This window comes from Lupinus angustifolius, chromosome LG08 (genome assembly GCF_001865875.1).
Source record: "Lupinus angustifolius cultivar Tanjil chromosome LG08, LupAngTanjil_v1.0, whole genome shotgun sequence".
In the NCBI taxonomy this organism is placed as follows: Eukaryota; Viridiplantae; Streptophyta; class Magnoliopsida; order Fabales; family Fabaceae; genus Lupinus; species Lupinus angustifolius.
The window spans coordinates 5,645,909-5,658,714 of NC_032016.1; the positions used below are offsets into that span (position 1 = coordinate 5,645,909).

A 12,806-nucleotide genomic window follows, 5' to 3' on the forward strand; every position below is an offset into this window, starting at 1 on the left:
TTGAACAGAAAGCAAATAAAATAAATTGGGATCGAAATGCATCGCTCTTTCCCAATGACATCCATGGATTCAATTCCAAGTGAATTATGAAGTTACTGATTCAGACACACATATCATTCAAAACATTCACATCAATCCCTTGAGTGTAAAATCCTTAGATAATTGCTCAAATGTCAATTCATTGAACATTTGACCAGTTAACTAGCATTACGTTCCATGTAAAAGCAATCCATGCATCATTCTCCATTCGTAGAGTAATGATGTATGAAGGAAGATGATCTAGGTTCGGTGTCAAGCTTAATTTCCCAATTAAACTTGAACCCAAGAACAAGAAATTAGTAGCCAATTAAATTTATGCATTAAGAACGGGGTGAACTTTCCAAAATCAAATAACAATTACAATGGAATCGAATCCAGGAGTAAAAAGGTTAAAAGATTACATTTCGAATCCCTCAGCAAGATCTAATCACTCCTTCTCATTATTACATCACTCGAATCATGAAATTATACAAGGAAATACGTGAAGTAGAATTGTTTCCACGATTTCTATCCTAATCTCCCTCTTTTTCACTCTGTTTTCGTGTTCTAAAATCCTTCTGAAAAGTGAATGAATCTCCATTGACTTCTGAAAACCGCCAATATTAGTTCCAACTTCCAAGCCCTCGCCCAAGCTAGAGATTCTCGCTTGGGCGAGTAAATAAGAGGATTTCAGACCCGAGCATCTCACTTGGGCGAGGATCCCTCGCTTGAGCGAGGACCAGGCCTGACATCACGTCCTTTTTTGCTTCAATTGTCGCTTGGGCGAGGGACGGTAGTGATTTCTGGTGATTTTTCTCCTATTTGTGGCTTGAGTGACCCTCCCTTCGCTTGGGTGAGGCTTGCGGTGCTCAGAAGTATCAATCTTCATCTTTTTCTCCTTTTTTTCTTAAAACTTATCCTGAAACAACATAAACACATAAGAAGATTACTAAGTTATCATGAATTTTACACAGTTACATCATAAATGTGCACTAAATACCCCAAAAGTATGTGAATTTACTTAACAATTTGGCACTTAACATGTATCTACTGTTTAACATCAAGAAACTCATTTTTTTTCTTCCCACGATGAAGTGGAGTATATTGGCTAGTTTATATCCATTAATGAATGTTCAAGAAGATCTCATGGTAACAAAATGTGCAAGAATCACTTCTGCCATAGTAATCCAAGGTTAGATTTCAGTCCAACTTAACCTAACTTAGATGATTTAAAACCAAATCCAACTCGGTTCAGCTCAGAGTCATCTTACCTTCACACTAAAGAACATCAAATGATACTAGTCCAACTTAAAATGAACAGTCAATAGATTATACACAATTTGTTCATCCTAACTAGACTTCAAACTTTGTAGGTGTTTTCTTAAAGTATAGACTACCTTTTTCTATTTGTTTGAGAATTATTTCTTTAAGAATAATAGAAAGAATGGAGAAATATAAAATATAGTGTGAGATGAATTTCAAGCCTTCATTTTCCATTTCGCAACCCTAAGAGTCTGAATGTACATTTATGACAACTAATTTAAATATCAATTATTGTGATCATAAGTATGTTTGCTGAAAAATCATAAAATCATTTTATTGAACTCTTAACTCAGTGCAAACAAGTAGAGAAGTCCAAATTTCTAGCCCTCGAATTCAGGCCCAAAAAATATTTAACTGCACTAGTATTTTGTAGACCCAAAACAATTAATTGGTTTGACTATTTTATTTTATTTTTATATCGAGTCCCATTATTTGAATTTAATTTTATAAGATTATAAAATCTATACATTGACAATAAAAAATTTATATATAATTAATATATTATTTACTATTTATTTATATTATTCATGGTTGGGCCACACATATTATTCACTACTTATATATCTTAGTGTAATTAGTCATGGTTGGGCCACACATATAAGGTAAGGCCCAAAACTTAAGGCAACAGCATAAATGCGCCGTACAACTTTATCTCTCATTTTTTGACCAAAATGATAATAACTAGTGTTGTGAAACTCGAGTCGGACATCAAACTGACAGAGATCCGGTATTAGGTTTAAACGGTTAAACCGTCTGGTCTGACCAGGTGATTTCGTACATAATTAACAATTTTTATTTATAAATATATAGTTATATATAAATGTACAACTTTATATAATTAATAATTATGTATAATTATATTAGAATAATACATCTTTATCGTTTTTTGGACCTAGTAAAACAAAATATTAGAACATTGTCTCATTTTTTTATTTTTAAGTGAGTCGTCCGGTTTACTTCCCGGGTTAATGTGGTTTAACCGGGTTTAAGATGGTCGGACCGGATTTTTTCCGGTTCAAAGCGGTCCAACTCTCATTCGGTGAAGACGGCAAACCGGAGCCGTTTTCAAGTTCAGTCAGCGGTCAGACCGGTCGAATCGTCCGGTCCGATCTGGTTCTAACAACAGTGATAATAACAAATTGATTATCAAAGTGTCAAAGTATCTAGTGGTATGAGATATTACTAAATCTCATATGAACGAAAGTAAAAAATTCAATTCATGTAAGTGATTTGTTAAGGAGACAGTCCAGGTCCAGGTTCATGAAAAAGATTAATTTATTATTCAAAAGTATAAAGAAATATCCATAATATTACCATCAACAAAAAAGAAAGGCGAAAGGGTCATCATCTTTCTTGCGATAATACCATAAAGTACTATAATCAGGGTTTTTCTCTACCCTACCGGTTTTCTCGCTGCTATTAAACTGACATTGTCACTGCATGTATAATGTCAATTAAATATTTTCCATGTTTTTTTCAACATTGTATAGATTCATTATTATAATACTACAATGGTTATTTTGTGGATAAGCAAGGAATGGATTGGGTATGAAGACAAAGACTCTCGTGCGTGGTAGCGTGTAATTAAGATAATGATGTTAGGCTTGTCAATAATTGGATATCCATAAGTTTATTCGCTCTTACGATTAGATAATCAGATTAGACCCCTAAGCAGCTAGATAAGGCGTTTATTAGTGTCTATAAACAACCTAGTTTAGTAGAACATGGATTATAACATCATTTCAAGATACAAGGAAACGTGTTAGTTCCACCAAATCTGAAATTAACACTTCTCCTAACAATTATCTAGTAGTATGGTGCAACATTAAGGTTAGTGGGTTTATTGTAAGGCTTAATTCTCACCTATATTGATGGAAAATCCAATCAGGACTTGTGGTGGAGTACCTTATAAGCCTTCACTCAATTCTTCATGTAACGATTTGTTTTATCTATAGTTAAAACTCAACCTAACCACCTTTTATTATGTAATTTATGGCTCTCTATTTTATTCTTATTATCTTTTAATTTTTACCAAAATACTATATAACCGTATAACCTAATATCATTCTTCATCCAGTGCATTGGGTTAACTTATTCTCATTTGCTACATTGTAACAATTGCAACAAATAGTTAACTTAATTTCTTTTATTCTTATTTTCCTTTGAACATAATGTGAAATATGACAAATAATTAACATAGTATAATAGAATTAAACTACATTACTATCAATTATTAAACTAATAATAAAACTATACATTACAAATAATAGGAAAATGGTTGACAAGTATAAAAATGTCTGTAAATACACTAGTAATAGTAATTAAAATACACTGCATACTAATATATATCTCCCATATTGGATGAATATTCAATTGAAATTAAACAATTTGCTAATTATGTATTTTTTGAAAGAATATTTTAAAATTTACATTTTTAAATTAGAAATTTCTATCACGCGTATCATATTCATAGAATTTTATATCGATTCAATTTTTTAAAATCTCTTCAACATAAACTGAAAATGGCAGTTCTTTTAAACAAATAAAAATATTAATATTAATATAATCATAACTCTAATATTATTTTTTGTTATATAATTTTAAAAACTTTGCTCCGTGGGAAAGTTACTTGCTTGAGCCCAACAAGAAGAAAAAAAAATGGCATGTTTATGTAGCAATTATCAAGCACTAATCACAAATTTCATCTAAAACTTTGTTGTATAGTAATAAAATAATAATAATTACTATGCATTAAGTCCGTAATTCAATTAGGGGTGGCAAAATGGGTTTGGCTTGACGGGCCAGTCCGTTCGGATAGGTATTTTTAGCGGGTCGGGATGAGGTTTTAGCCTAAAAGCCTTATTCAACCCATTTTGGAAGTCCATTTTTTAGACAAGTCATAGAGGGCCAGGTTCGCCTGACGGACCAACATTAAAATTAAAGTTTATTTGTTTATCATTTTGATTCTCATGACGTCATTTTTAAATTATTGAAAAACGGTTTATTATCACTAGTGTGGCAAAACAACAAATTGCAACATCACAATTTTCGCATAGATGGGAGGCCGCACATGAATTTTGTTGCCATGATAATGTGATTTGATTGCTGACAATAATTTTGTATCAAACTTGTGATATGTCATCTTGGGTGATTTAGAATTTTCTTTAGTATGGAGAGTAAAGTACTATGGAAAGAGAAAAAGTTGTATATATCGATAGTGTAAGAGTTTTTATACTGTCATTTTAATATCTATTATTTATTTTCAATTATGTTTGACTTTTCACAAAAAATAATTCAAATAAATGGTGAATGATGTACTGAATATGCATAAATTTTTATAGTGTCGGTGTATCAATATTACACTCTTATGGAAAACAAAAGAAAAAACAAAACTTAATGATAGATGGCATGCTTATCAAGGTCACCTATTCATAAATTATACCAGGTGGAAAGATAGAAGTATATATATAAAAATAAGAGAATGGCTAGTATGGTTTATGCAAGAAACTATGTTGGAAATTATAGGGGCATCATTAATGAATGTTATTTGTCTTATGCGTTTACCTTATTTAACTAATCCACCTTATTAGAGTATAGTTTTACTTGTGGTTTGAAGCTTTCAGCTGAAATTCCAATCAATATTATAATATGGCCTGATATAGGAAATAAAATTCAAATTAGCCTCTTCACAAGATATGGTTGGATGAATGGATGCAAATTATTGATGTAACAGACAAGTCAAATTGAATGATTATAACTAGGTAGATGAACTTTGAATAAAAGTACCATCATTAACTACATGTGTCATATGGTCTCAATGGGGTTAAATTAAAGGTTAATTTACACACAAACTAGTTGTAGATCACCTTAACCCTACGTGGTAAATCTAAGCTTTTTTTTTTATCAACAAATATTAACACATTGTTATTAGTATTTGTTATGGGCGATACTCGAACCTTCAATATCCTTCGGTGCATCATTCACCATCAAACTACCTTATAACTCATTTTTTTTATTTTTTAAATTTGCTACGATGTTCGAACTCATAACATCATTCACTTCATTTCTTAAACTTTCTCACATTAACTATTAGATTGACTCTAAGTTTTAAAATGCGATAGGCATGTATAGAGTATAGAAAGTGTTCCAGCTTGGTACGGTCATACCTGGGTTGTCCCCTTCTACTTTGAGTATCTTATGCAGCATTTTGCATATCATCGTTGCTCGCCTTAGATGGGTCCACTCGTGGCAGATATTATAAATGCTGCTAACGCAACATTAATATCTCTGACACGCTATTTAATGCACATTTGACAGACTATTTAATCCACCTTTGACATATCATTTAAAGCATTGTTGACTCGCCATCAATGTCAAACAACAATCTGCATGTCACGCTGCCTGCACATTCTACTTGCCCCGACAATTCGACAAGAGCAACTTCGCACGTTAAGCAAGGACGACCAGGGTACATCTCTTGTACCCGTTAAATGTTGGCCCATGACCAGATGTCATATGAGCACTTCCTAAACTCTATAAATAGAAGAGACCACCCAGAGAGTATAATTAATTATTATTCCCTCATTTATTACTGCACTTATTGCTCAAACTTCTATTTTATTTACTTCCCTTGTCTCTATGGAATATTCAACTGACTTGATCGTCAGATAATCTTTTCAGGTACCTCTGCGGTGAGTCTAGACAATATTTCAACCAAATCTCCTAATATTTCGCACTCAACCATACATCCATCACCAACTACTCTACATCCATTGCCCACCATTCTCTCATACACAATGAACATAAGCATACAAAGTAAATAAGCAAGAGTTTTACTCCTTGACCATGTGTTCCTTTTGTTATATCCAAATTTAAGAAATTAACTTATTAACATGTCAGTATTTTAAAATATAATATGTTGAGGACAAATTTGAGTAGACAACATTTAACGTGAGAGACTAACTTCACTGCTACTTGCAATTCTAAGGATTAACGTGACAATTTTTAAAATCAATTACTGCCACATTATTGTCTTAAATTTAGTTAATACGTCAACCCCAATTATAACCCAACCATAAGTTATTGTTATAATAAACTCTAGACACAAAATTTAAACTAACTTCAACTATATTGAGGGTAAGAAATATCAATAAAGTAGTATAAATCAACAAGATAAGATATGCTAACAAGCTTTCATGTCCATAAATAAACTTATAGATAGATGTATCATTGTATCATATATAATTATATATACAATTATTCCGGGATTTAATATGTGACACTCTTAAATAATTAATAGGGAATTTATGAGAAACCCAACCTAAGCTAAATATCATTTCACTGGAACAATTGCATAATTGTTTAATATAATTTTATGTTGCTCTTGGAGACTTTAGACAGCAAAGCCTGTCTCGTCTCATTGAAGGAGACAAAATTATTTGGCATGTCATTTGGATTCGAGGCTGATAAGATTTTTCACAGATTTTGCTTCCAATTTTCTATTCTCACCACCTTTTTTTTTATTGAATCTCCTTTTCTATCTATAATAATTTAGTATTAATTACTCATCTCAAAATATAAAATCAGTTGAACCAAATTGGTGCGTGCCAATAATGCAAGAGCTATGTACAGAACATACACACATATACAATATTCTACACAGAGGGAAAGAGGGTAGGCAATGTGGTTGAAACCTGGCCACACCATAAGAGAGAGGAAGCGAGTCCAAAAAAACCTCTCTATCTTTCATTAAAAAAACAAAATAGAGGGCCAGGTGACCGAAAGTGCGATGAAAACAACCACATGCTTTTCCTTTTTCTCTCCATCTTGGCTTCCATTTGGGTGCATCACCCTCTAATCATTGCAAGGAATAAAAACAAAATAGTGTGACCCCATTTCAGGAACCAATAAACAGAGGCCAACATCATTGCCCTATCTGATAGGCCACTATATTCTCAATGTTTTCTATTTTTTTCATTTTTCTGGAAATAAATCCATTTTGTGTGTTCTTTATAAGTGTGTAATAATATATATACATTATCAGTATAAACTTTTATTATGAATGATGTAGTGATACTCTAAAAAATTATTATATTGTGATTGCATTTTTTTTAATTTATAAAACTTCTTACCATGAGAGAAAGATAAGGGTGTAGTGGGGATTTGAACCCAACATTCATATTCATCTACTACAACTTAGCTAATTGAGTAGGTGATGATTAAAATCCAATTTTATATACCTACTTCACAAACCCTTGTGTTTGTCCAAGGACTAAAGAATTTTGTTCTGTTAAAGCAAGTTGTTCCACTTAAACGATGAAGGTTTTGGATGAAAAAATAAATTGCTTAGGAGAAGTTTGTCATATACATGAGGGGAAACAATATTTTTGTTATTCTATCTTTTTTTGTCAACTTTTTCAATCTTCTGTTCAAAGAAATTCAAATCATGAAATGCCCTATGCTTGTAGCCTGTAGGTAAAGATAAGAAGCAAAGTGCAATTTAACATTATCATGATACAAATTTTAACAGTATATAGCCTTTTAGCACATGCCATCCATGAATCCTGGATTCATAAGGCCTGTGTCATTCATGCCCTGCCAAAAGAGAGTGAAAGAAAATAAAAATAAAACTTCATCATTTAAATTTAGCATGACTGTGTTGACCGTTGGATAAGGGACAGCAATGCCCAATAGCACTGTTTGATTGGAATGAATTCTTTGAACCATCCTTCTTGTTTTTCTTTTGAAGGGTTAAATCAAGCATATATGTTATCTTATAAAATGTATTGTTTCATATATCACTACTTTTGATTAATTGGAAAAAAATAAAAAAATATTTAATTCAAAATTTTAATAATTAATTATTTTTTCAACTAATCATGGACATAATTTGTACTAAAAATGTCCAATAGATAAAATATGAAACTTCATAGAATTGAGACACATTGAAAATGTTCTTTTTGCCTTGCAAGTACGAGTTAAAAAAGAAGTTTTATCAGCAAGGTGACGTAGAGCTCAATGTAAATAACATACCAAACACTACTTAGGTATCCCAATAGATTACCATTGTTTTGCATCAAATGAAAGTTAGACACTTTGGCTAATTTAATAATGCTTTAACCTTTTCTTTTTTGCTTAATATTTGTTCTCTCTCTCTCTCCTATATCTTTAGGTTCTATCTTTGCAAGCAAGTTAGGATGATTGAAAAAACATGGGGTATCTTATCCGTAAGAGGGACAAAATAATAGTGATTAATTTGTTGCTTTGAAAATGGACCCTTTGTTCTTCAATTAATTAGGAATACTTTTGTGCCACCCGTGACTATTAAATTTTATTGTTTGTTGAGCGGAAATTTAGAATTGAAACGTAGGTTTTTGAGAGGCTGAAATTGAAGAAAAATGATCACTAATTAGTTAGGACAGCACGAGTATACTATAAAAATTAATGAGCCACCTTGTCCACTAGCCACCTTGTCCAATCAAATAAACCTAATATTTTTTCTCATGGAAGGTGCCATGTGAGGTCTTTATCTTTCTCTATTATTAAAAGTACATTGTTGCTATTAATCTTTCATTTCGTTGTATTAGTCAAACTCAGTTTCTCGAATATTAAACTGCTTGTTTAATTATAAGAACCTTTTGCCCTAAGGCTTCGAAGGTTGCGTCCTTTCAACCCTAAGGATGACAAATTAACATCTTTGATTTAATTATCTCATAAATGTTCAAGGCTAATAATGTGTTTAGTATAACTAACTCATAAATTGACTAAGAAAATCTAAAACGATGCTCCTTTTAAAGGGTTGCGTACTTGCATGGTTATATTTTGTCAAATAACCCTAATGACTAGCTTAGAATCCCATCACATGCCATGTTAAACACACTTTTAGTCTGTGTTTCTCAATTTCGTTGATGGGCTTATAAGTCCATTAATGAATTTATTTGACTAGAAAATATGTTCAATAGTCTTGTTTGGTTAAAATTATTTTTTTACAATAGAGTCCATTATTCATAAGTTTTGATTTGACAAATCAGCTGTAATTGCTCAGGGGCTTATCATGAACAAATTTTATCAAATAATTCCTATTTCTAATTTTATCACATGATTCCAATTTATTCAAATAGCTCATTAACAAGTTTTTGGATTTAACTTTTAAGTCAATTAGTGACTTTTCATCATCTAGAGTCAATTTTATCAATCATAATTCTTTAAGTGATTTTTTAGTAAAATAAATATCTTATCATATACTTACACTATTAAATATATTATATTATTACATGAATATTAAATTTTTATATAATAATTTGTTAGCACTATGGTTCATTTCATTAAAGTTTATTATCAAACAACTATCATCTCAAGGCGTGAGAAAATATAAAATATATTTAATAAAATAAAATATCTATATATACTATTATTCACGGGATGTATATGATGCATGTTAAATACTCCTATATGTTATGTATCTACCTTTCACCTTGGTGCATATCCTCATGGCAGATATTCATAGGTGGGTATATTTTTAACCACTTTAGTTATATCGGGTTATATATATATATAATTTCAAACTCATGGATCCTCGAATTAGGATCCTCGAATTACTACATGTATCCACATTCTTGAACATTTTTCATACACTTAACATTTCCTATGATTCTTGATCATCATTAAAAAAAAATAGCACTAGCTTGATTTCATCAAGTTAACAACTTCAAAATCAAGTAATTGACACCCTCTTACAATATATTATACATAAATTTTAGTAGAAAATGAAATATCTCCTCATATTAGGAGATAAATTAATTCATTTAACAACTAAAATTATGACATGTGTTTTATTTGATCATTTTCTACAAATTTCTAAAAACTAAAAAAAGGACATGTGTTATAATTTTAATGGTTGAAGGAAATAATTTATCTTATAATATGAGCAAATATGTTATTCTCATCTTAGTATCATCATTTTCCAAACATTACACCTTTTAAATTTTTCCTAAAAATACTAAAAAATAATTGAGACAATTTAAGGTTTTGTCCAAATATGCTAAGTTTAAAACTTATGGATTATCTTATAGTTAAGGGTAGAAGCATGCGGTTAAGGGTTGTCATAAACAGACTAAGTCTATATAGCAATATGAGTATGAGTCTCACATATTAGTCTATTAAAAAAATTAAAGTTTAGGGTTGACCTGTTTAAAAGTCTGATCTGACTTGTTAGCATGTTTAAAGACCTACTATACTATATGACCATAAAATATGTCACAACGTCTACATTTAAATGGGTTAATAGCCTAACTATTAACTAGGATCATCTAACTCTAATAATTAAATTATATTTGTGTATATATTTTTATATTAAATTATATATAATAATAATATTACTTATATTAAATTAATATAATATAAATATTGTTATATAATATAACTAAATAGATCAACCTATTTGACTTAATATATCTTTTTAATGACCTAAACCTGACATATTAAGTTCAATAAACTTTTTAAAAAACTCGAGTCAGACATGTTCATAAAAAAACTTTGTCTAACTTAACATGTGATAGATCATGTAATAAACACCTAAGTGGTTTTACCTATTTCCACATTTAGTTAGAGTTAACAAAAATAATAATTTTAAATTTAATAAAAATCATAAAAATACCAAAACATATATGAAATGAAAATCCAAGCACCCGCTTAAGAAAATCCATAAATTAAGTTAGGGACAAATTTGAATATCTAGTGGTAATAATTAAAAGAAAATAAAAAACATAAAAGCAGGAGGCAAAGGTAGCAATAAATGTGAGTAAGTGAAGGACGCGTGGTTCCCCGTGACCTCCATCCCTTTTATACTCTCTCTTCTTCCTTCTTTCTCCTTCACCCTTCACCAACCCTTCTTCTTCTCTTCACAATCTTCATTCAAAAAACTCTGCATAGATTAAGATTCCACTTCTATGTCTTCTCAACAAAATATAGGTGATTCCACTAATTCAGACAAGAAACGCAGAAAAATCACACACAACAACCAACCCATCGATCTAAATTCCCCTAACCTGATCCTATGGAGATCTCAATCTCAGCAACAGATCTATTCCTCCAATCTCGTCCAAGCCCTCCGCCGCTCTCCTCCTTCCCCCGCCGCCCGTCAAATCCGCGACACCGCCGACCGAATCCTGGCACGTGCTGCCAAGGGAAGAACACGCTGGAGCCGCGCGATTCTCGCGTCGCCACGATGGAAGCTACAAAGGAATAGACTGAAGAAAGTGAAGAAGGCTTCGAATGGATTGAAGAAAACGGGAATTACCGGAGGTGACCGGAAGAGGAAGAGGAGGTTACCGGCTGTGGAGAAGAAAGCGAGAGTTCTTAGCCGGTTGGTTCCAGGTTGCAAGAAAGTGTCGTTCCAGAACCTTCTGGAAGAAGCGAGTGATTATATTTCGGCGTTGGAGATGCAAGTAAGAGCCATGACGGTTCTTACTCAGTTACTCGACGGCGGAATGGTGAGTTGACTCGCCCACCCGCGTTGTTTAGCATAGGCTATATTGCGCCGCCACCTGTATTTTTTATTTTTGTTAATTATATCGTTTTTATTGTTTTTTAATATATTCATGTAATTTTATCTTGTACATGCCATTTGTCTTCCACGATCTTCGCCACTTCGTATTTTTTTTCATCATTGTTTTTCTATTATTTTAAGTCTATATATTGAGTTCTAATTCGATACCATTTATCATAATTAATTATATAGATCAACAAGGTAAATGATCTAACATATATTATATCAATTGACGAAGTAATCTTAGAGTGTGTCGTAAGTATTTTGCTTATAACTTTTTTGGCCTTCAACTTCCATTAAATATTGCACTAATTTTCATTTGAAATTTTTCTAGCAGTGTCCTTTACATATGTTCAAGTTAAATAGGTCATGATTCTAATATCTTTTTTATATCATTTATGATCATATCATGTTTAATTGTCTAGTTATCCATGTAACATTATCATATTCAGTATATTATTTATTGAATTGTTAACGTTTGAATATCTAACCTTTAGTCTTATACAAGTATTTGAATTTGGCCAAGCTCTAACCACACATTTTGAAGGAAGATGGCTAAATTGCATGTAAAACATTCTATCATTTCATTTTGAATTTTTTCATTTACATCTTCATTAAAAAATTATTTACATAAACAACTCCCAAAAGTATAAAATTAAGAGTATAATATATATACACCGATGTCTCTACTACAAATATTTGTATCTTTTAAAAAATCAATTATAATTAAAATTAAATGGTAGATAATTTAATCTAAAAATCTCTTACATTTCTCTAAAATTAATGCCGTAAATTTCATATCAAAATTTTAAGGTCGACATTTTAAGTTTTTCAACACCCGCTTTATCCTTTTTTTCCTCACGTCATTGTAAAAAACGTGTTTGTGCCCTTCCTGTCTTTAATTAATTAGTTTTTTTCA

General features: G+C 31.2%; 1 protein-coding gene across 1 annotated transcript; it reads left to right on the forward strand.

The window, feature by feature from the left end:
• Positions 1,001-12,044, forward strand: LOC109353314 (transcription factor bHLH149-like). Its single transcript, XM_019595539.1, has 2 exons — positions 1,001-1,005; positions 11,278-12,044. The coding sequence occupies exon 2, from the start codon at positions 11,289-11,291 to the stop codon at positions 11,838-11,840; it is 552 nt and encodes a 183-aa protein (XP_019451084.1). The 5' UTR covers positions 1,001-1,005; positions 11,278-11,288; the 3' UTR covers positions 11,841-12,044.

Bases quoted from the DNA above. Each gene is read 5' to 3' on its own strand.
- LOC109353314 (XM_019595539.1), top strand. From the start codon at position 11,289: ATGTCTTCTCAACAAAATATAGGTGATTCCACTAATTCAGACAAGAAA.